This window comes from Lagenorhynchus albirostris, chromosome 10 (assembly GCF_949774975.1).
Source record: "Lagenorhynchus albirostris chromosome 10, mLagAlb1.1, whole genome shotgun sequence".
NCBI lineage: Eukaryota > Metazoa > Chordata > Mammalia > Artiodactyla > Delphinidae > Lagenorhynchus > Lagenorhynchus albirostris.
Genome location: NC_083104.1, coordinates 67,898,745 through 67,923,964, shown reverse-complemented (window position 1 = coordinate 67,923,964; position 25,220 = coordinate 67,898,745). Strand labels below are relative to the sequence as shown.

Here is a 25,220-nt window from a genome sequence, read left to right as displayed (position 1 = left end):
CTTTTCATCTTGTTTATGTTTTCCTTTGCTGTGCAAAAGGTTTTAAGTTCCATTAGGTCCCATTTGTTTATTTTTGTTTTTATTTCCATTTCTCTAGGAGGTGGGTCAAAAAGGATCTTACTGTGATTTATGGCATAGAGTGTTCTCCCTATGTTTTCCTCTAAGTGTTTGATAGTGTCTGGCCTTACATTAGGTCTTTAATCCATTTTGAGTTTATTTTTGTGTATGCTGTTAGAGAGCATTCTAATTTCTTTCTTTTACATGTAAATGTCCAGTTTTCCCAGCACCACTTACTGAAGAGGCTGTCTTTTCTCCATTGTATATTCTTGCCTCCTTTATCAAAAATAAGGAGACGGGGCTTCCCTGGTGGCGCAGTGGTTGGGAGACCACCTGCCGGTGCAGGGGACGCGGGTTCGTGCCCCGGTCTGGGAGGGTCCCACATGCCGCGGAGCGGCTGGGCCCGTGGGCCACGGCCGCTGGGCCTGCGCGACTGGAGCCTGTGCTCCGCAGCGGGAGAGGCCGCAGCGGTGGGAGGCCCGCGTACCACAAAAAAAAAATTAAAAAAATAAGGAGACGATATGTCCGTGGGTTTATCTCTGGGCTTTCTATACTCTTCCATTGATCTATATTTCTATTTTTGTGCCAGTACTGTACTGTCTTGATTACTGTAGCTTTGTAGTATATTCTGAAGTCTGGGAGCCTGATTCCTCCAGCTCCATTTTTCTTTCTCAAGATTGCTTTGGCTATTCGGGGTCTTTTGTGTTTCTATACAAATTGTGCGATTTTTTGTTCTAGTTCTGTGAAAAATGCCATTGGTAGTTTGATAGGGATCGCCTTGAATCCGTAGATTGCTTTGGGTAGTATAGTCATTTTCACAATGTTGATTCTTCCAATCCAAGAACATGGTATATCTCTCCATCTGTTTGTATCATCTTTAATTTCTTTCATCAGTGTCTTATAATTTTCTGCATATGGGTCTTTTGTCTCCTCAGGTAAGTTTATTCCTAGGTATTTTATTCTTTTTTGTTGCAGTCGTAAATGGGAGTGTTTCCTTAATTTCCCTTTCAGATTTTTCATCATTAGTATATAGGAATGCCAGAGATTTCTGTGCATTAATTTTGTATCCTGCTACTTTACCAGATTCATTGATTAGCTCTAGTAGTTTTCTGGTAGAGTCTTTAGGATTCTCTATGTATAGTATCATGTCATCTGCAGACAGTGACAGCTTTACTTCTTCTTTTCCGATTTGGATTCTTTTTATTTCTTTTTCTTCTCTGATTGCTGTGTCTAAAACTTCCAAAACTATGTTGAATAATAGTGGGAGAGTGGGCAACCTTGTCTTGTTCCTGTTCTTAGTGGAAATGGTTTCAGTTTTTCACCATTGAGGACAGTGTTGGCTGTGAGTTTGTCGTATATGGCCTTTATTATGTTGAGGTAAGTTCCCTCTGTGCCTATTTGCTGGAGGCTTTTTATCATAAATGGGTGTTGAATTTTGTCAAAAGCTTCTTCTGCATCTATTGAGATGATCATATGGTTTTTCTCCTTCAATTTGTTAATATGGTGTATCACATTGATTGATTTGCGTATATTGAAGAATCCTTTATGCTAGTATATTTGAAAACTTAAACAAAACACAAAATTCTCCTGAAAGGGCCAGGAATATCTAAGGTAATTTTGAAGAAAAACAGAGAAGAAGGCGAAGGAGAGGGAAGACAGGTGTTCAGTTTGTCAAATTTTATGATGCTGTAAAATTATAGTAATTAAAACAATATGGTAAAGGCACAAGGCTAGGCAAATTAAGGAAAGAGTACAGATCTTAAAAAGAGATTTAGATACGTATGAAAACTTTATACATGACTAAAGTAACATAAATTAGTGGAGGAAAGCAATGAACTGTTCATTAAATGGTGCTGGGGAAATTAGCTAACCTTATGAATAAAAGGTGAAAGTAGATCTGTATTTAATAGCATACCAAAAATAAATCCTAAACAGATTAAAGAACCAAACGTGAAAAGCAAAATTTGAGAACTTTTAGAAGAAAATATAGGGAGATATCTTTATAAATTTGGGGTTGGAAAGAATTTATATACAAGAAAGGGAAAACACAAATCATATAGGAAAAGATTCAATATTTCAACTCAACATTAACCAAGAAAGGACTGACATCCTGCCAATGAGGTAACTCATAGCCACAAGTGTAATTCCACTTCCGTGTGTGTGTGTGTGTGTGTGTGTGTGTGTGTGTGTAAATATATACATATATATGTCTTACATATTCCTTGAAGAAACTCTTACCTATGTACACAAGAAGACACGTTTGTAATCACAAAGAAAACAATGGTAACAATCTAAATGTCCCTTTGGTATATTTATACATTGAAATATTTTACATACTTTACACAGATGAACTACATTTATCTGGCTATTGAGCGTTCCTTCATCCTGGTTTAATGTTTATTGTAGACGTTAATATTGTTGACCATATATTCCCCTTCTTCTCCTGGGCACACAACAAGTTAGCCCTCTCCTAACCCCTTTGAAGTTAGGTAAGGCCCTGTGACCTGCCTTAGTGAACAAAATGTGAGCAAAGTGATGTGTGTTGCTTTGGGGGAGGAGTTTTAAGAGCCAGTGCCCAGTTCACTCCCTTCTCACTGCCGCTGTGATTGAAGAAGCAAATATCAATCAATACAAAGCTTCCGTCACTAGGTTCCCTGCATGATGCAATGCTCAGAGTCACCTTGCTGATCATCGTTGAACGCATAGTGTGGGTGAAAAATAAATGTGTGCTATTTAAGCACCTGGGAGAATGGAGGCTGTCTCTTACTGCAGCTTAAGCTACGTACAGTGTGATTTTATGTCTCAGCTCAGTTTATTGTGTATCTTGTGCCACTTCCTTTAGTTCTCTCTTCCAAATCACAGAACACTTCCCCTTTTCCATGAGATGGAGGTACCATGACTTAGCCTCTAAATATAGTCCTTTATCTCTTCTCCTTTCAAGGTCAGAGGGGGGCTTTTCTGTAAGCCCCTTCTCTGCCAGTACACTGCTCTCACAGGTTACTTTACCAGAGATTCTGCTTATTGCTTTAGAGTTAAGCTTCATAGTCAAGGGACTCATGGCCAGAAAATCCAGTCTCTCTCCCTTCCTCCTTCCCTTCCTCTCTTCTTTATCTGTGGATGGCTGTCCTTATCTACAGAGAGCAAAGCAAGCAGTGAAGGTATATGAGATGAGGGAGCAAAGCAAGTAGTGAAGGTAGATGAGGGCTCGAGTACAGGCATGCCCACCTTTGAAAAGTTAATGCATTGCTTAGAAGATACATGGAAGATTATTTACTCCGCATCATTATAAAGTTAGAAATGTTTTGGCATGATAGTAGTACTTCTCACCCTCTCTCTTTGCATAGAGTATAATATTATACTGAAAAGTATAGTATATATCTAATAAGAAATTGTCTTTTTTTCAAGCCATTTTAAAATTTTGTAAAGTAAGCTACACATCTTGAATGTAAGTAGCTAAGGTTAATTGTAGATTTAGGTTAAATAATTTAAATTTCTGAAGAAAATCGCAGCACTAGTAAATGCACAAAAAAGGTCCCAGTGGACTTAAAAGGCTCTCACCTTTTATCATTCTCTTCTCAGCGTTTAGAGAATCTACATCATTTTTGGACAGCTGTATCATTTTGTGGATACCCTAGACTTTTGTAAATGAACAGGTGGATGTGGACTTGAAGCATATAGAGAGACACAGAATCAAAACAGAGCTGGTGTTTCAGAATGCAGCAGTTCATGAACAAAGAGATGAGCGTATGTGTTGAATTGCTCAGAATAATAAACAGACAAAAAAGGGAAATGAATCATGGCCGAGGGCAACTGTATATTCTGCAAAGGGATTGGTACCATGTCCTGGATTGTTTTCCTGCTTTATGAATTCTAAAATACTGAATCTATATATGTCATGCTTCTTTAAACAAACGTACTACATTTATTAAGTGTAATAAATATGTATAGTTTAGAGAATACTAATAAAACAAGTGCCTATGTACCTATCGCCTCACGAGAATAGAAGAAAACCAGTAGTTTTGAAGCCCCTCCAGGATTTCATCTTGGAAATGAAATCAATTAATGTTTGGACACATTGGTAGGTGTCCCTCCAAGATTTCATCTCCCTCTTTCTCATACAAATGATCATGAATTTTGTGTAATAATTCCCTGGATTTCCTTTTTAGTTTTACATTTATATATGTATCCCTAAACAAATTATATTTTTAATTTTGCCTTTTTAAAAAGCTTTGTATAAATGAACTCATGCACTGTGTTTTTCTGTGCCTTGCTTTTCTCACTCAACATTGTTTTCTGATTAATCAATTTGGATATAGCTGTAGTTAATTAATCTCAACTACTGTGTGGTTTCCCACTGTAGTAATATTTCACAATGTATTTATTCGTTCTATATTTTATGGGGTATCATGTTTCTTTGTAATAAAATTCTTTAGGGTTAATTGCTACATGTGGTTTGGTTTGTTCCAGCCTCAGGTTCATCTTTTTTGAAAGCTATTTGGCATGGAAATGTGTTCATATCTTGAGATAATCAAGATGCTCTAATTTCTATTTTATTACTGATAGTAATTAATTAATTTTGTTCATAGCACACTGGTGGGATATGTTTGGCTTCTTTATCTTGATGCTGAATCTTGTGTTGGATTCACAGTTCCCATGGAGAACGTTGCAACAATTGCTGGTTGTGCCAGCGTGATTGAAGGAGTCAGTCGGAGCCGAAATGCCTTGCTGAATGGGGACACTAAGAACTATGATTGGGATTCCGGCTATACATGTCATCAGCTAGGAAGTGGTGCAATTGTGGTTCAACTGGCACAGCCGTACATGATTGGGTCAATACGGTAAGAAGATTCCCTTTCATTTATTACTTTTAAAATGGAAGACACGTGCAAATTGTGTTTTGGTACATTGACGATCCCAGTAACTTCAGTGAAGATACTCTTCTGTTTTTTGCTCTAAATATTGAGAGGAGGGGATGGAAAAGGAGGGACAAAGACATACAAGGTGCTTGTTTGGATTTTCTGGTGGGGAGATGCACCAAAGTTAGACTTGTGGAGGGACTAGTTTAGATTTGCGGAGGGCGAGGACTAGGGCCTCTCCCTGGATACAGCACAAGTCTCAGTTTGTATTGGTTAGGAACTTACAGGATATCAAAATCATTTTCAACTCGAATAAATGACTTTATATATGAACCAAACAGATCTGAATATGAAACCTGGTTCTAAAAGATCTTTTTACTAATCTTCACGTCTGGGTTTTTGGTTGTTTTCGTTTTGTTTTGTTTTGTTTCGCTTTGTTTTAAGAAGGGAACTTTAACCCACTATTGCTTGATTTGTAGGATCATATAATTTTAAAATGTGACACTGGTGACATCTCTCAGAGGATATACTTTAGTTCAAGAGAGTCATCTGGGTCTCAAATAGGCTGCCCTTTTTTTTTTTAAGGTTCTAAGAAGGTCTCTGAAAGACTAATGTTGTGTGTGTGTGTGTATATATATATTTTTTTTAACACAAGATATTTTACATTATATCGTAGCCTGCCAGAGGTAGAGATGTTGGTGAGACATGACTGCCTTCCTGCCATCATGCTGTACCACATTTTCCTTACTGTTTCCTATTCTCATTTTAAAGTTAGTATGTGTAAAGAAAGAAACAGCACAAAAATTGAGGTAGTGGGATTCTAATAGACAGAGGTTTATTGATGTCTAAGCTAATAACTGCAGAGGTTAATGCTGCTTGTCGGTTCCCTGGGGTACCCTGACAAGTGATGCTGGATTTCTTGGAGAATTCAGACTGTTGGTTTCTTCATTTAAATTTTCAACCTCTTTTCATAAAGGGCCACATACAGGCTGAGTGCCACAGGCAGCAAATCACAGATAAAGAAGCCTTGAATTCATACTGCAGGCCAGACAACTCACTTCGTGCTTAGGAAAGGGGAGGACACAAGCCACAATCAGTGTGGACAAGCTAGCAGTATAGATAAACTTCCGTCAGATAGCCATCAACGCGCCCTCCTTCCTTCTTCTCAGCTGCATGCATTAACTAAAGTAATCATAAGCCATCTATTTAATAAGTCATTCTAGAATCTTTGTCATAAATGGTGTGAAACTTATCTGAATATTTCCCATTACAATCTTTTTCTCTTTACCTTAAAAATCTGGAAAACAGTTGTCCTTCTCTTGTCTTAGAGTCTGCACAAATTCTTGACGATTACCAATCGTGTCTCTGAGATTGCATCTGCAATTTCTTTCAGAAGGCTTGGTGTGTAACTCATCTGAGCAGGAGACTTGAAATCATTTAAAATGACTAGATACTTTCTTTCACTTCACCTATTTGGGGCTTCAGTTTTCTCTTACGTTTGTTCTGCCATTTCTAATTTGAAAACCAGTCTTCTTGCCAATGAAGATAGACACAAACTGGCAGCTTAGCAGCTCTGCCCACTCTCTTTTAGTGTTCCCTGTATTCTGTCTGCTTACCTGGCACCCCACATTCTCCAACCCCCATCCAACAACGGTCCCTGTGCATCTCAAAGCAATATGTCAGAAATGGAATTCCACCATTCTCCCCTTTCCCTGCTCAAGTTGCCTCACACTGCGATTTCCTCATCTGATTTAGTGGTACTGCTCATCCACCCATCCACTGAGCCAAAAACATGGAAATCTTCCTAAACTCCTTCCTTTCCCTCACCTCCCCCACTGAACCAGTCAGCTGTCAATACCAGCTCCTTACATATCTCACAAATCCTTCCTCTCTTCCCCATCCCCACTGCCGTCACCATAGTTGCATCTTTGTAGTTTCTCTTCTCTACGTAGCTCTTCCCCACCTGCAACCATCTCCCACACTGTTACCACAAATCTGATGTGGTCATGCCCCTTCTTAAGAGGATTCATGGCTACTATTTGCCTTAAGGAGAAAGTTCAGACAACGGCATTAAGAACATGTGACTTGGGCTTCCCTGGTGGTGCAGTGGTTGAGAGTCCGCCTGCCGATACAGGGGACACGGGTTTGTGCCCCAGTCCGGGAAGATCCCACATGCCGCGGAGCGGCTAGGCCCGTGAGCCATGGCCACTGAGCCTGCGCGTCTGGAGCCTGTGCTCCGCAACGGGAGAGGCCAAAACAGTGAGAGGCCCGCGTACTGCCAAAAAAAAAGAACATGTGACTTACTTCTGTCCGTACAGCCTTGTCTCCTGCCTCTCCACCACCCCTACATGTACTGTCTCAGCCTATCCAGCTACTTGCAGTTTTGCATGTGTCACCCCTCTCTTACCCCATGCCTTCAACTCTTAGAACATGCTGTTCTCATTACATGTGTGTCTCACTACCTTCTCATCACCCCTTTTTACCTGGCTCTTATAAACCCTTCAAGACTTCACTCCTTTGGGAATGCTTCCCTAACCTTCTATCATCTCCTGGGCTGATTTAGCCATCCCTATTCAATGATTCCGTACATTCTGTATGTAATTCCTCCCAGAGCATTTGTCATGTTTGTATTATAATTGTTTACTTGCTGCCTCCTCCCAGCCTCACCCGATATATGAAGCCTGTGACAACTCAGAATAAGTGTTCCTTGACAGATTGAACGTGCAGATGAGGTAGTCTATCAAGATAGAAGGGGAAATTATAGCGGGTATAGTGGGAGATCTAGAATTTTAGATCGAGCAGGGACCTCATGAGGTCATTGCCAAGGTGACAACTCAGAAAGAGACAAACAAGCTTTTCATGTGGCAAGGCTACCTTGGCCTCTAGCTCTACTCAGTCAGAGATGTTGAATCTGACTCCAGATAAAAGGTGTTACTGGAGCTTAAGAGAGACAAGAGAGAACCGTGCCATTTGGTTTTCTTTAAATGTGGAAAAAGAATGGTTCTCCCCAAACAATTTCTTTTTCCTGACTCAGAGGGGGATGATGAGCATGAGCACAACCAAAGGCAGAACTGTGTATCTCAGCACCGCGTGAAGCCTCCACCTTCCTTAAGCCCAGCTATTGCTTTTGCAGTGAGAAAATCCATGCAATTGAAGCCCCATGAAACTGGCTGAACACTCAGAGAGACACGTCTCTATGAAACTAATTACGTTGTCAGGAACTGCATTTGCCTCTTCTGTGACATTATCAATAAGAAAGGGAGAGGTATTTCTTAACCGCCAATGCCTCTGGGTGATGCTGGATATCTCGGCAGGCCATGGTTAGCAGCAGCTGATGTGCCCAGATAGATGTTTATTGATAGGAAACTAGATCAGTGGTGTCTCTTCATGGGGATGGGTAACTGACAAATGACAGGTTGATTAGTCAGTGGCATTTGACCCATGGCTTCTATGGCTTGTGATGACTCACTTGCTTTCCTAGTCACTGTATCCAAAGAAGCCCAGATTCCAAATCAACACCTCGAGGGAGAGCATTACAGAGCTGAGTGACTAACACTTTCTCCATCTAAGAGGGAGGAGATCTGGCAGTTCTGGAACCTCTTCCTCTGGGCGCCCGATCACAAGGTATACTGACTATAAAATTTCAGGTTTCTTTGTAGATGGTGAACACAGAGGCAAATGTCTCAAACATGGATTATCTTGATTACTGCATTCTTTATTCCTGAGAGAGGACAGAATTATTGTGTGGATAAGATTTCTTTTGTTTGTCTGTTTTCATCCACATAAACCATTTCTTCCTTTCCTGAGTATTTCCCCTGTAGCTGGGTAGGCAAGCAGAGCTTCTTTCTTTCTTTCTTTCTTTTTATTTATGTATTTATTTATTTTCGGCTGTGTTGGGCCTTCGTTGCTGCGCACAGGCTTTCTCGAGTCACGGCGAGCGGGGGCTACTCTTCAGTGCAATGCGTGGGCTTTTCATTGTGGTGGCTTCTCGTTGCAGAGCACGGGCTCTAGGCGCACGGGCTTCAGTAGTTGCGGCATGCGGGCTCAGCAGTTGTGGCTCACGGGCTCTATAGCGCAGGCTCAGTAGTTGTGGCACGTGGGCTTAGCTGCTCCAAGGCATGCGGGATCTTCCCGGACCAGGGCTCGAACCCATGTCCCCACCCATGTCCCCTGCATTGGCAGGCGGATTCTTAACCGCTACACCACCAGGGAAGTCCCCAGCTTCTTTCTTGACAGACAATGCCCACAGCTAACCACAGTCAGTGGGAACCTAGTCCTGCTAGTGAGTCTGGTATGGCAAGTACCCTTGTGGATCCTGGAAAGGCTGACCTTGAAACCTGATCTCTGTCTCCTCCTCCCTTCATTTTCTTTCATTCACTCAACATTTTTTGAGCTTTTAACTGTGTGCTAGGCACTATTCTAAACCCTGGGGCTACAGCATTGAATCCAGAAAACAAACATCAGTTTTCTCACAGAACTGACATTCTTGTTGGGGGAGGGGGCAGTGGTGGATAACCAGTAAACAACACTATTTGTAATATGTCAGATATTTCAAAGATGGAGCCATCAGAAGGGAGGACTAGGGGTTGGAGACAGCACAGCTTTAGATTGGGTGTTCAGGAAGGTCTCACTGTGCAGAGCCTTGAAGGATGGGAAGCGTAAGCCATTGGGGGACCTGGGGGATGAGCCTCACAGGCAGAGTGCCAAGGCCCCGAGGCAGAGCACGTGAGGCAGGTTGCAGGAGCAGCAAGGAGGCCAGGGTGGCTGGAGTAGAGTGAGGGAGGGGAGGAGAGTAAGAGGCAAGGCGATGGAGGTGACTTGCAGAGGTGACAGCCCTGAGATGTTTTGTTACTGTTTCTATATTCAGTCACCAGCTCCCCAAACCATCCCACCCGCCACCACAAACCCATCCCAGTGTTTCATTAGCACCATTAGAGGAGAATTTTCTTTGCTGAGGAGAGGAGGGGAGGAGCTGGGGAGCCATCGTGCCTTTAGGAGCCACCTTCTTTGTTCCTGACCAGCCTTTGTCCAGTCAGCTCCCAGGAAAGAGACAGCAGGAGGCGTCCTAGTCCTTGCAGTTTATATGAAACTTTCTCCCCATCTTTGGTGTTTATTTCTCTTTCCCAAGAGCCAGAGCAGGCAGTATAACTTGGAAATAAAGGAGTTTGTCTTTGTTTTGTTGCTAGGTTTACAGGCACAGTGTAACTTGTTCATTTTATTTGAGAGAAAAAGAGAGAAGGTGCCTGGAATGTGCCTTAAAAGTGGGTAACTAGTAGTAATTATATCATTTTCATGCCTTTTTTAAACACATTAAAATTTAAATAACAGGAAATCTTCAGAGGCCTGACCACATAAAACGACCACATAGTAACTAACCAAATCTACCTAAGTCTTAGTTTATAGTCCTTCTGTCGCCTTAGTTTAAGACTTATTATCTTTCTACTTGCTAATCATGATATCCTTTTAAGTATTTTCAGGTTAGTATGAGAAATCCCGTATGCTGTGCATTAGGCACTGTGTATTACCCAGTCTTTTTCAGCTAGTAAGTGACAGCACTTTGTTGAAACCCTCATTATTAGATAGTCAATTAAATTAACAATTCTTACATTAGCTTGAAAATGATGGTTTTGTAATTGATAATGCAGTACTGTAAGTAAAATACCCGTAATGCTTTAACTAACCTAATTGTGAGTAGGTAGGCTGTTGGAAGATGAAACAGTGCAGGTAGATGCAACTAAATAAACCCATAGTCTCTCTGGGTGTTATGAGGATTAAGGAGTTAATGACACAAATATATTTTGAGTTCCTCAGTTGGAAAATGTTATATGAATATAATATGTTAGGACAAAATGGATCTAACCCAAAGTATGTTCTTGGTGGGTATTCATAATCTCTTTAGTCTGTCGGGAGGAGGTTTTTACTTTGCAATAGGGAAAAAAACCCAGTTCTACCACTTATAAAAGTTAATTTGGCACAGAATTTCTGAACCACAAATCAGTTTATGCCTTGCAGTTATTAAACATAGATAAAACAAAGCAATAGAAAGTTAATCCTTTTTTAAAAAAAAATTAGATATGTCGCTGTGCTCCTTATTCATCCCAGCATATATTTCCTTCTCTGAGCTGTTAAGCCCACACCCAGTTCAGCTGCCCTTTCACTATTGTGTGGCTGCAACCATTCTAGATTATCTATTCAGTTTGTAAATCAGAAATCCCTTTTTCACTGCTGTTTTTCCTTCTTCCCACTGCTGACCACCCTGCCAAGCTATTGCTCATCCACTTCCCTCCCAAGGATAAGCACAGAAAAGAAAAAGGGGAGGAATCACAAACCATTCCATTTTGTGTCCTGTTTAATAGCTCCAAATGAAGGCTCAGTCCATGAAGGTGGGGAGAGAAATTGAACCAATGACTCAAATGATGTTTTGTAATTATTTGAGTATTTTCTACGTCTGTGCAGCCCTCAAGTTCTTGTAGAACCACAGATAATCTCAAGTTGAAGATAGTGATTGTAGTATTGCAATGGACTTGGGTCTTTGCAATGATTTCCAAGTGCCTAGTACAGTACTCTGTGCTGTGAGTACTCAATAAACACTCATTGACTGAGCTGACAACATAGAATGTTGGTGCAACTAAAGGGAGTTCTGTCTATCAAATAAATTGGACATCATATTTGCTCAGTGTGTCTGTTCTAAGTATATGTGAGGAAACTGCTAAAGATCTGGCATCTCCAGCAAATGACTAAGACGAAACTCTGGTGTTAGGTGCTGACAGAAGCACAGATAAGGACTCTTGCCTCAAGTGTCATGCTGCTTCCATTTCATTCTATCTGAGTGCTGCACAGGCAAGCATACATTTATTTACATTAGGACAGCCTTCTTTGCAACCTAGAGAGCGAAAAGTTTCCTTTTTATAGTCTAAAGAATACAACAAACTTCTAAAAAATATGACTCCTCTGGCTTGGATTAAGATTGCCTATAATTCTAGTCAAAATTGGAAAGATATTTTACCAAATTTGCTTCATATCAGTCATGTCACAGCCCTGAACCAAGGAATTCTTCCTTGTCTTGCTGATCCATGATTTATTTACCAAACGTTGTTTCTCTCACAGCCTATCTGCATCGCACTAAAGTCTTCTCTTATCACCCTCAGACCTCTGGTTCCGAGAAAAATTGTTGAATAAAAAATTATAGTTGTGGTTCTCAGTAGATGCTGGAGTCTGAACTGTCATGAATACTAAGGCGACCAGAAATCCTGGAGCCTGGAAACAGCAGAGTTTTGGCGAATGGTAAATATGTCTCAGCTAGTTTCATCCCAGATGTATCTCAAAACCAGAAAGTATTGCTATGGCAACTAAATTGCTTGTTAAAAATACAGGAGGGGGGCTAGAATTCAGATGTTCTTTGGAAAAACAGGAAAGGTTAAATGCTCCCCCCAAAAGTGTGTATGTGTTTGATTTACCTCACATGTCAACCATTTATTTCTCTTGAGCGATTAGAGGAGTTGACAACTAGTCATCATAAAATATAGCTGAATACATGAAAAGAAAAATCCTTTCAGTTTTCAAAGATTAACCCATCAAGAAGACATTTTTACAGAGGATATCACCCCATTTGACACAATGTTTCATGCACAAATGTATGTTTAGTAATTATCCAGAATCGTTCATTTGATACTCCTCTGAAACAAATACGTTACCAGTATTGCTTTAAACAATCATTTTAAAAACTGGAATCATTCACCTTGGAAGATCAAATGAATGGAAAGCATCAACCTTCTCCTTCTGTGGTTTTACTTTGACAGATGTTCCAAACACTGCTTCCCCCAAGATCAGCCATACAGGATCACAGAAATGTGGCTGTTCTCTTCAGGGCTAGCAGAAGCATAGGACTTTCAGCAAATTCACCAAAATTTCTACAGATTTAATACATCAAATTGCTTGAATCTGTCTTTTGAGTATTAAGTAAATGAAGCTATTCTGAAATCTGATGAAGGGTCACCTTCATTTAAGAAATTACTCCTTGAACTAATCCAAAACAGTAATCTATCTTTCAAAACCTTCAATCCTCAGATACTCTTAAATCAGAAATTTTTTTCCCGAGGAGCCCCAATTTGTCACCTTGTTAAGATGCTTTTGGTGCATCATGGTAGCACTTGATGTCTGTCTGTCTGTCTTGTCTCTCCCTCCTCTCCCTCTCTCCCTCTCTCTTTAAACTTTGCCCTTTGTAACCTGGTAACCACAGAGGCACTTGACCAAAACATTCTTGTATCTTTAGTGAAGAACAAGCAGAAGCACTGAGACAAGAAAAACTCTTCCACTTCCCCTTCTTGCTTCTTCCCCATCCATCCACTTCCATTCTGCATCCTTCTCTTAGGAAAAGTGATTATGATGACAGGCTGGTTGGTACCCCTCAAGGGCTCCTTTCAGGCAACTTTCCTGGACACTCAGGGCCTTAGCTCCCGCTGAGGAATCATTTTTTTTTTCTGCTTTGTTACCTCTTTCAACAATGTGTCAGATTCAGTATAAGGAGTATTGGTTACATAGATAAATGCAGAGTGTGCTTTTACTTCCGCCTGTATTTTCTTTCCTGTGCCCTTAAGACCTAATGGTAAGGATCCTCTTTCTTCCTTTTACTTATGACGTCTGAAACCGTGTCCCTCAGTGATTATGACATTACCACCCTTGCCACATTATCCTTTTACTGTAACCAAACACCAGTCAAGACTGTTTAGATTTTCCATACAATTTAATGGTCCTTTTAGTTGCCATGTCTTTTTAGTTGCCATGTTGCTCTGGAGTTTTAGCTGCTTCGCTGTCTCCATTTAAGATGTGAAGAGACTACAGTATAATTTGAGTTCCTTCTCTTTTTCTCCACCATCAACGTGGTGATACCACCAGTGCTAAAACTCTTCCTTCAAAGATTCCAGTTTGTTGCACAATCCTACAGAGCCTCTTATGGCCTTAAAAAGAAAATGAGAGAAGGCATTGTAGCTTCTGGTTCAACCCACTCTCATTTCTTAAGGACATAAATTATAGAACCTTTCATTAAATTCTATGGCTAAGACTTGACACATTAAAAATAAATGAATAAAAATTCATTTTTATTACTAGCCCTCATATGCTCCAAAGGAGCTTACGTTTAGCTGCAAATAACAAAGAACCTGATTAAGAAAGACTATTTATTAATTTATTTTTATTTTTTTATGGTTGCACCATGTGGCTTGTGGGATCTTAGTTCCCCAACCAGAGATTGAACCTGGGCCCTCGGCAGTGGGACTGCAGAGTCCTAGCCACTGGACCACCAGGGAATTCCCAAGAAAGCCTTTTTAAATGTTTTTAAAACTATTTTGGTTTTGTTTTGCTTTTGTTTGTTTGTCTCGGTCTCACATAACAAAAAGTCTACAGGTGGGTGGCTGCTAGGATTGGTTCTGCAATTCAGTGAGCTCTTTGATTTTCTTGGTCTTTTCTACTTGTATTTTTGCCTCAGAGAACGGGACAGCTGCTACAGCTTTACCTACCACACCTGCATTTAGGCAGGAAGAAGGAGGGCAAAGTGGTACAAGTGTAAAGAGCCCTGCCAGTCAAGTCTGTCTCTTTTTATTAGGAAAAGCCAAAGCTTTATTTGAAGGCCCACCTAGCCGACTTCCATTTAGTTATCAGGCAGAACTATGTCATGCAGTCAGTCCTGGCACGTCTGGCAAAGAAGCTGAGGGTCATGGTAAGGAGTTGGCTCATCCAGTCAACAACTCTGCCACAGACACTACCTCCTGCTTGACATTTCACATCTACTTTGGAATTTTTATAGATCTCCATATTTCATGTGTTTGGTTTATTTTTTAAAAAACAACTTTATTGAGATATAATCCATATACTGTACAATTTACCCATTTAAAATGTATAATTCAGGGGCTTCCCTGGTGGTGCAGTGGTTGAGAGTCCGCCTGCCGATGTAGGGGACGCGGGTTCGTGCCCCGGTCCGGGAGGATCCCACATGCCGCGGAGCGGCTGGGCCCGTGAGCCATGGCCGCTGAGCCTGCGCGTCCGGAGCCTGTGCTCCGCAACGGGAGAGGCCACAACAGTGAGAGGCCCGCGTATCGCAAAATAAATAAATTAATTAATTAAATAAAATGTATAATTCAGTAGGTTTTTTTTCCATTTACTTTTTTTAATGCCCACAGCTTCTGGACGCATCTAAAACAGTAAATATAATAATTGTATTTTATATTATTCTCAGCTTCAAAAATTTTCTGTAAATAAAAAGCCTATATCTGCTTACTGGGTAATTCTGCTCCAAAGTGAGAAGCATTACTGATTATATATCTTTGATCTCTTATTCATGAAATTTACCTCCTGGAAAAAAACTTTAAGTTTCTGTTACAAATTGTTACCTAGCATTTAATTTACTGTGACTGATCTTCGTGCTTTACCAGCAGAGTGATAGTGGATGTACCTAATAAAATTTGGGAGGCAGGCAAGATCCCAAGTACCCTCTGATCAAAAGGAGAATAAATTTTGTTTGCTGTGGTTTTACTCTAGTTAAGTTTATTTTAAACATTTCTGAATTTTTGTTAAAATTGTCAATCCATATGGAGTCTGTTAACCAGACATATTTGATTAACCAAAATACCTGTTTACCTAACCAGGTTATAAGGACTTGACTTTTTTTCTGTACATATAAAATTCTAATATCAGAAATTTCACTGTGTATCCATGTTATTATTATTATTATTTTTTTTTTTTTTTTTTTTTTTGGTACGTGGGCCTCTCACTGCTGTGGCCTCTCCCGTTGCGGAGCACAGGCTCCGGATGCGCAGGCTCAGCAACCATGGCTCACGGGCCCAGCCGCTCCACGGCATGTGGGATCTTCCCGGACCAGGGCACGAACCTGTGTCCCCTGCATCAGCAGGTGGACTCTCAACCACTGTGCCACCAGGGAAGCCCTATCCATGTTATTTTGAAATGGTAGATTAAATTATGTCAAAAGTCCTGCTGGAAATAACATTTTCAGTTTTTTTAATTTTATTATTTTATTTATTTATTTATTTATTTTTGGCTGTGTTGGGTCTTTGTTTCTGTGCGAGGGCTTTCTCTAGTTGTGGCGAGCGGGGGCCACTCTTCATCGTGGTGCGCAGGCCTCTCACTGTCACGGCCTCTCTTGTTGCAGAGCACAAGCTCCAGACGCGCAGGCTCGGTAGCTGTGGCTTACGGGCCTAGTTGCTCTGCGACATGTGGGATCCTCCCAGACCAGGGCTTGAACCTGTGTCCGCTGCATTGGCAGGCAGATTCTCAACCACTGCGCCACCAGGGAAGCCCCACATTTTCAGTTTTTAAGATCTGGAGTTAAAACACTCATGCCCATCAGCCCTAGCATGAAAAGATACATTAAAAGACCTCTGATTTTCTAAGGGGATATTGGGGAATAACTGTCATACTACCTCCAGTCTCTTCCTCCTAAGTCTTGGAATGTGGTGTTTGTAGGATTACAATGAATATTTCTGGTTTCTGGAACTTTTGAAATGTGAAGTACAGTAAGCGGGAAGGTGATTATAGCAATACCACAATTCTAGATCTTGGGAGAAAAAATTAAAATACCTTCTGCTTTTCCTACCAGCATTTCTTTGTGCCTTCCCCGATCCCCATTTCACTCCTCCCCAAAATGGTAGTTATGGTCAAAGCATTTAGTCCCTTTCTGGGGGAGATGCTGATCAGATGCATGAATTTGCAGGAACAAGAGCGGGCCACATTTCAGTGGAAGCACTTCTTGTGTCTTTTGTCTTCCACTAGGCCCTAAGTGGGATGGGCCAGGACTAATTCTCCTAGAAAGAGGCCCTGTCCTCCTTCTTTGTTCCTACCTCTCCCCATCTCTCTCTCTCCTCTCTTCTGTCCTCACAACAAACACACCTATCCTTTCTTCTCCTTGGGCATTCTTACTTCCTCTTCTATCTTTTAGGGTGGCCAGGTAAGATTACTGCCTCAACCCAGGGATAGCTCAGTGCTAGGCATCAGGGGACCATGATCTCTCCTGTACTCACTCTGTTTTGGTGGTGCTAAAATGTGTATTGGGTTGATCCTTCCTTAAATTGTAGTGGTAAAAAGCAAGAATAAGTTTTGGGTGTGGAAAGGGACAGAACAGGCCTCCTAGCTTGCTTTGGGTGAAGCTGTTCAGGCATAACCAACTTGGGGAAAAGGAGTGCTTATGCCTTTTGATTAGGGTTTCGGGTCAAAAATTCTACTAGCAGTAAAGTGTCCCTTTGCTTCCCACTTGCTGGGACTTTCCTTGGCATGTACTTACCTCAAGAACCTTGTGGGAAGGAGTAGTTGCAGTCTAAGATAATAGATCTTGTTCCTAATCCTCTTAGGCATATATCATTTAATTGTCCCCCGATGTCTAATGCAAACCCTTGTCAATTTTCTTCTTGATATCTCACTTTCTGTATTCACTTCTTCTCTAAGGTTTAAAATAATAGTAAACATCTATAATCAAATAGTGTCTTTATTAGGAAGCTCATGATAGTCCTATTAGGAATAGATAAAGCATTATCTATAGAGAATTGTTTGAGAATTGGCAGTGACCCAATAAATAATATCTTGTTGATAATAACATTCTTAGTAGAATAGGTAAATTGCTTTGTCATGATTGTGTTCACTATAGTGAGATTTTAGCTGTATATTTTAGACTCAGGGAAAAAGTAGAGAATTCACGGCGATTATCTGGGACTATTTGGGAAGAACATGGAAATAGAGTCATCCATTTAAAACTGGTTTCATTAAAGATTCCAAATGAGTAGTTTTGTTAAAACACTAAGCAGCAAAATGTTTTTATTGTTTTGTGGTCATAGACTGTCCTGGTCAGGTATTCTTGTAAGATGCTTTTTATAATCACACTAGACAGCACTGGAGAGATAGCAAGGGGATAGAGCCTTGCAAATCCATTTTCTCCTGGTGACCAATAAACAACCCTGTCTACCTAATTGGTGTGGTTTAGTCTGTGATGTCATCTTCCCATATAACTGAGATATTAGTGTTTTACTGCTGTCATATTAACTGCCTTATTGACTATATAACTTTTGTGTGTGTATTACTTATTGACTTTAAACGTCTCTATAACTTCTTCACCCTACCCTGCTGCCTCCATGCTATTTAGTAGAGCTCTGGAGGGTGGTGGTCAGTGTCTGTTCTGCTTGCAAATATCTTCAGTTTGAGAATGTAGCGCCTAGGCACTTCATCACTTCTGGGAACAGAGAGGGTTTGGGAATGGTTTTCAGGTTTTCATTTTTAATTGGAATTTTTCTCCCTCCCTTCCTTCCTTCCTTTTCTTTTACTCTTAGCAGAAATACCAGAAACTTGGGGTGAAAAGCAAGCCAAGAATTATCGGTACAGTTGTCACAGTAACAGCGATGGGATTAGGACTATAGCAGAATCTAAAAACTCCGTGTGGAATTTGCTACATGAAAATCTATTGAAACACTTTCAACAGAATAAAGGGATTTTAGCCATTTCTGGGCTAAGCTCAGCTTTAAACTATATCTTTATTTCTTACCTTGGTGCCGTAAATCTTTACTGTTCAGTAAGAAGAGCTTTAGTTTTCTGTCTATTCCTGGCACTGGCAAACTTTTTCCAAAAAGGGACAGATAGTAACTTTAGGCTTTGTATGCTATAGTCTCTGTCACCACTGCTCAACTCTGGTGAGAGAACATGGCTGTGTTCCATTAAAACTTTATTTACAAGAAGAGGCAGCCACAGGCCATAGTTTACCAATGCTCTATCTATTCAGCCCCTTTCCTCACTAAGAACTCTAGTCCATAAAGGCAAAAGTGAAGAATTAGGGAACTCATTTGCCGTTCATGGTTTCAAAAAATGTGAATAATAATATTTATAAGCCTGTTATTAAAAGATATGAACATTAATATCAGCATTTAGTTTGGGGTCAAGATATACACCATGACCCAGTGGTTTTTCCTTCTCTGTTTTATGGGGCATGAGCCTGGGGGGCTGCCACAGTAGGAAGTCTGGCAGATGAGGCTTCAGCCCCAAAGCTGACCTTAGTAGAGCAGTTCTGCTTTTATCTGTTATGGGTATTGATATTCTTCTAAGACGTTGTTTGTAAAAGGGGTTCTGCTACTAAAGAATATTTTTGAAAATATTGGTTTACGTTTTTTGCATTTAGTAAACACCTTTTTATTATGGATACTTTATAAGAAGTACCGAAGGATCGATCATGTATTACTTTGTAATTAAAAGAAAAAAAAATTAAAGAAACAAGGAACCACAGATCATCCAAGTTAGAATCTGTTTCCCTCTCTTCCGCTACCCTCACACCCCGTTTAACAGATTATAAATCTGAGAGGATAAGGTTGCAAATTAGAAGCAGAGTTGGGACTCTTGTCCCATCTGATGGCACTGCTGCATATTGCCTTGGAATGTCCTTGTGTCCATCAGAGGCTGAAGGAGAGTTAGTGGAGCCCTTTGTGGTCCAAATAAGCTGAGGAGATAACTTGATCTAGAATGTCACTGAAGCTACACCATTTTCTTCTTCCTTGCTCATATTCCTTCTTCCTTTGACTTGCCAGGATCCCCCAAGCTCCTAAATGCCCTAAGCTATTAGGGCACGAATGGTGCTTACAGCTGGAACAGTTCTAGCACCAGCTCCTGGGAAATGACCCCCCGAGATATCTCCCAGCCCCTGACACTTAAACATTGATTGTCTGAAGAGTGTTAAGTTATGACAGTTTCATGTGTGACTCAGACCGGCTGCCTTAACCAAGTCCCCTTATGCCTTAGCCAGGTCCCCTCAGCATGAATCTCAGTGTTGATCTTGGGGATTCAGTACCAGAGTGGGAGGATCCTGAGAAGTCTGCGATCTCACCACTTTGGGCATGATTCCTTCCCTGGTTTGTGAGGTTCTTAATCTTTTCTGCCTATACCTTTCTGAATGTGAGTCAGGGTAGTGATGTAAAGTGGGGTGGTGTGAGGTGTGTGTGTGTGTGTGTGTGTGTGTGTGTACGCGTGTACGCTCGCATGCCTGCATTGGGTGCCTGCGTTGTACCAGAACTGTGTTCTTGGGATGCCTGTGTAGGTCCTATCAGCCAAGCAAGAAGAAAGTAAAAAGGGGTCCAACAGATAGGGCTGTGGGGCACAGGGGAGATAAATGTTTGTTTTTCTTGATGAGGAAGGATAAGCCAGATGAACAAAAGAAACAGTTTAATTCACAGAGTACAGTCTTCTAATGAAGCCTCATGCTGTGCTTGAGTCAAAGTGGCAAGTCTCGCTGCAGCAGGGCCTTAGATGGATATGAGTGATTTATTCATCTCTGCCTCCTTCACTCAGATTTTCTCCTTTCAGCCATCCAATATCCATCACCTGAAAGCCCAGTTCCTGTATAGGAGTTCACCCTGGTAGCTTGCCTGGAATACATTTTGAAGGATTGGTGTACATGGCATGGAGACTGGCCCCTGTGCCCGGCATACTCTTGTGAATATTCATGTCAGCACCTGGGAGGGTTATTTCTAAAAAGGCAGCTCATGCAGAATACATTCCAAAGAGGGAGTGTTTTTCTCTTGTCTGACGATCCTTCAACCAAACAAACGTGGGAGGCAGGGGGGAGAAGCTATTCTGCAATTCTGGTGAGTATTTATGAGACAGAAACTGCACCCTCACATCTTCTGCAGAAGTGAGAGAACCCACGACCCCATCCCATTCACAGCCTTTGCCTGGGCCTCCCACTCTGGGGAAATAGCATAGGTGATTCCAGAAAAAAAAAGGCAACCGCCCGTTTAGGCTTTGGTCCTGTAACCCACACCAGTTTGATTTAATTACGGCTGTGTAGCAGTTAGAAGAGTTAGAGTTATTAATGTTCAGTTGAAAACATTTGAATTAAAACTTATGATCCCAGCTTTGAAGACCTGGATCAAGAAAACTGTTCTGAGTGGCCGGTGCTCAAAGGAATTCCATTGAAAAACATAATTAGCTGTTTTTCCCTCTAGCCGTTATAAAAAAATCACATAAAATCTCACTTTTTTTCTTGCTTTTTGCCATTCTTCAAAAGATTTATAACACGGTTATTTATTAAATTGATTAATTATCTTTTGTTTATAAGTACTTACCATTGTTAGGATTCTCACTTTTACATATTTGTGAAGAAGATGCTATTATTATAATATTATTCTCATTAATGTCTTTATTTTAATGGTATATCATGTACCACATGGAGGATTATGATTTGTCAGATACCTCAAACTTCAAATAGAATAATCTACTTATTCTAAGTGTTTAAATTTTATAGCACTTGCAACTTATTATAGTTTTATTTTTCTGCTTTAGAGTGTAGTCGTTTTCATGTGAAAGCCTTCACAGAAGAATTTCGTGAGGGAAGTTCATTAGAGAAGGGATTTAAAGGGAAGAAATTTAGGCCAGGTAAATATGAGGGAGAGCTCAGGAAAGCATTTCTTGCAGGACCTAACGGGATAAATACGAGACTTGGGAATGCAACAGGAGGAAAGCAGCCACTTAGTGGAGAGGGGACCTGAAGGAGGAATGAGCCAGGGCCAGCACACGCGGTACTGCGGAAGGAGCACGGGGGTTTAGATTGGATGGGCAAGTGTTTTAAAATCATTTTCAGAAAGAGCTCAGAACTTTGTAGAGGGTGCCCTGTGGGGAAAAGAAGATGATTCGAAGCTGGAGCAAAGGTTGAAACCCAGATCTGATTTGGGTGAAAAGGTGAAAAGGTCAGGCTGGTAAGAAAGAGAGAGTTGTGGGAAGATAGTACTGGCAGTGTTCAGGGAGACCAGAGAAGAGATTTGGTGAGAACAAAAATAAAGAGATTACATGACCGAATAGGAAGAGTTTTGCCTTGTAGTTCATCCCTGCTGGAATGTTCTCTTGCCTATAGTATTCGGAGTCTAGCCTTCCCACCTTGTTTTGCCCTTCCATTCTCTCCCTTTATCACCAGGTTGAGAGAATACAGAGATCTGCCTGTAGCTAAAGTGTGAGTTCTCCCACAGATACAGATTCCTATGAAAACCTGACCCAAGGGACTGAAAAGGAACTGTGGAGCTTATTAAATTCCCCTGTGGCTCTGCTTCTTGGTGCTTCATAGGCTGTGTGCATGTGGGCACATATTTGCAAGTGGTCAGAGGAGGGGCAGGAGAAGGAGCTCAAGAAATGAAATAGTAGGGGCTTCCCCAGTGGCGCAGTGGTTGAGAGTCCGCCTGCCGATGCAGGGGACGCGGGTTCGTGCCCCAGTCCGGGAAGATCCCACATGTCGCGGAGCGGCTGGGCCCGTGAGCCATGGCCGCTGAGCCTGCGCGTCCGGAGCCTGTGCTCCACAACGGGAGAGGCCACAACAGTGAGAGGCCCGTGTACCGCAAAAAAAAAAAAAAAAAAAAAAAAAAAGAAATAGTAGTCAGAGTTGGTACATTTCATAAATTATCTCTTCACTGAGACTCTCCAGAAGGGCGTGGAGGTAGAGGACTGGCTGGGGGTGTGTTCGGATTGAAATGTAACTCAGGCTATAGAGCCTTAAAAGATGCTGTGCTGGGGCTTCCCTGGTGGCACAGTGGTTGAGAGTCCGCCTGCCGATGCAGGGGACACGGGTTTGTGCCCCGGTCTGGGAGGATCCCGCATGCCGCGGAGCGGCTGGGCCCGTGAGCCATGGCCGCTGAGCCTGCGCGTCCGGAGCCTGTGCTCCGCGGCGGGAGAGGCCACAACGGTGAGAGGCCCACGTACTGCAAAAAATAAATAAATAAAATTTTTTTAAAAATTAAAAAAAAAAAGATGCTGTGCTGCTAGCTCATAATGTGAGAAGGGTGATTTACCTGTAGTAAATCCGTCTCCTTTCCATCATCGTCTCCTGTCCTGTCCCCACGTCTCCTTCAGTTCAATCCAGTAGAGCTTATGATCTGTAAGGCACTGTGCTGGGGACGACGAGCCATGCATGGTCCTGACTGGACTTGGTCCTGCAAGCTGAAGGGGGTGTGGAGTGGGGATTGGGTGGTGTTATGCAGGGAACCTGGAACCAGGTGACTTCGCTCCCCTGCCACACTGGGGCCACTTGTTCTACAAGGGTCAGAGGTGTAAGTAAAGATCCAAGAAGGAAAACCCCTACCGCTCAACTGACAGATGAATGAGTTTGGAGCTATTTAACATGCCTGTCCCTTCTTCTCACTCTCCTAATAATATCATAGAATTGTGGACAGGGGAAAGGAAAGCTCACATAAATGCATACTGCCTTCAGCTGTTAACGGAAGAAACTGATTCTGACCTTTTAAAATCACAACAGCCCCTAATAGAAAATGAAGCTGAAATGGAGCTGGACTTGATCCCTAAGGAGCTAAGCCCTGTGGTCTGGGCAGGACCTCTCCATTTCTACCTCTTACACATCCTTTTCCGATCCTACTGTTGAGCCAAATCGGGCCAGGCTCACTGACTGTATACACGTCATGATGAGGAAGCTGCTGAGATCAAGGAAGCTAGCCTTGCTGCGGAGAGGGGAACTGATGACGCCAAATTTAAACGCAGGGAGAGATCTGTAAAGGCCGCATACCTACTTAGCATGCCACTGCCGAAGAGGTCTGCCACTGCCGAAGAGGTCTGTAACGGTCTTTTAAAATATAACGAGACCGTTTGAAATGGTTCCCAGTATTTTTGATGCCAACATCCCGCTTAAGGAAGGGGCTGTATTGAAAAGAGTCACCTTGGAAAATAAAAGAAAACTGCTTTTCTTCTCAAGGGCTGTTTGGCCTGGACAAAATTTTCTCATATATCCACACTGAAAACATAAAATGAAAGAATTTTCATCAAATTGGACTGTGTAGGATGAAATCTAAGCCTAGGCCAAAACTTTCTTATTAATAAAGGGTTTGCCAAGTGATTGCCCAAGCAATCTTTTTTACAGATTATTCAATGTTTAGCTCATGTAAAAGAATTAACCAAGTAACTTAGAAAAATAGATTTGCATTGAAAGCAGGAAATGTGCTGATTATAAATTGTTTTTTTTCCAAATGCGATAATGTATGCAAAAACATTTTGAAACCGTTGAGGTCTGTGTGAATGTGAGGTGAGATTATGATTAGCTCTTCACCATTCTTTCCACACTCAGTGTTTTCTGAATATTGCAGCTGCAGCCATGTTGTTTGGTAGTATGCTGTTACCTTTTATGTCATCACCTAAAACTTGAAATTAAAAACTTAGTCCCTTCAAGGAGCGAAATGATGGTCTCAATTAGCTGTTAAAAGTTGGTAGTTTTGTATTGTCTCAAAGTTGTGTCCCATCCAGCTTTCCATGTAGCCGTATCCTGCAGGTATATTCTCCACTGGCATTTCTCCACTTTCAGATAACTCACCTGAATTATACTGTACAGAACATAAGATTTGATGGGAGGAAGGCCCCTCCTTTTATCCCCCCCTTTCTCAGTGAACTAGCCTATGCGGTGGAGCCCACGTGTACACATAACCTCACCTTTCCTCATCCTGGGGCTTCAGTGACTAAACACAGAAGCTGCATATGCCAGACAGCCGAGAGCTTGCGCTTACCTTTTCCCTTGCCGGCTGCAAAAGAAGATTATTTAGCCAGTGTCATTATTTCTTCCTCTCTTAGAGAAGTCACTCTCTAAGATATATGAGAGATTAAACAACGTCAGACAGTACGTGGACTCTGACTAACGTATTTCCCAAGTTCCCCTTCCATCTGTCGAGCAGTCTGTGTTTTCTTCTTCTCCTGGTGTCCCCTTTGCCCTGAGAGGTTGTGGCCCACTTAGAGGCAGGGCCCCCGTGGTGGCTGCTCCTCAGGGGTTCCCGTGTCCGGAATCTGCAGGGCAGCTACCTGGTCCGCTGCACACGCGTTGTTAAAGCGCTGGCTCTCAGTTCCAGTCTCCCGCTGAGAATCTCACTTTGGGCCTGTGGCCTCCAGCAAGCTTGACCTTGCTCCCCACCTGAGGAGGAAGCTACATAATTGAACCCTGTGACAGCTGACAATAGGATCCCTCTCATCTTTGGGAAAATCCCAGTTTCTCACCAGTAAAGTTGTTCCTCTGAAACTGTACTGACTTCTGGCAGCTGTTACAGGCTCCCTCCTGCCTCACAATAGCAGAGATTAAAACAGAGCCTCTAACATGATGTTTGTCTTTCTGCTCCTCATTCAGAAGAGTGAGAACTGTACTCTTCTGAATGAGGTGAAAGCACTGAAATTTTCCCTTGTGACCAGAACTTCATACCTTTCTCCCTCACCTTCATGTCCATCACATCCGTTCTTTTGCGTCATGACCTCCCGTCCCTCTCTATTCTGAAAGGTAGTCAGCCCCCTCTGACCCCACTT

General features: G+C 41.8%; 1 protein-coding gene across 5 annotated transcripts in view; it reads left to right on the top strand.

The window, feature by feature from the left end:
- Positions 1-25,220, top strand: part of BTBD9 (BTB domain containing 9) — a 414,901-nt gene that overhangs the window by 302,557 nt on the left and 87,124 nt on the right. For all 5 annotated transcript variants that reach the window (XR_009542943.1, XM_060162769.1, XM_060162768.1 and 2 more), the window contains one exon: positions 4,706-4,895. Coding sequence is in view for 4 of the 5 variants with exons in the window: in XM_060162769.1 (XP_060018752.1) it covers positions 4,706-4,895 (190 nt within the window). In the remaining variant the exon portion in view is untranslated. The remainder of the gene's footprint in view (positions 1-4,705; positions 4,896-25,220) is intronic.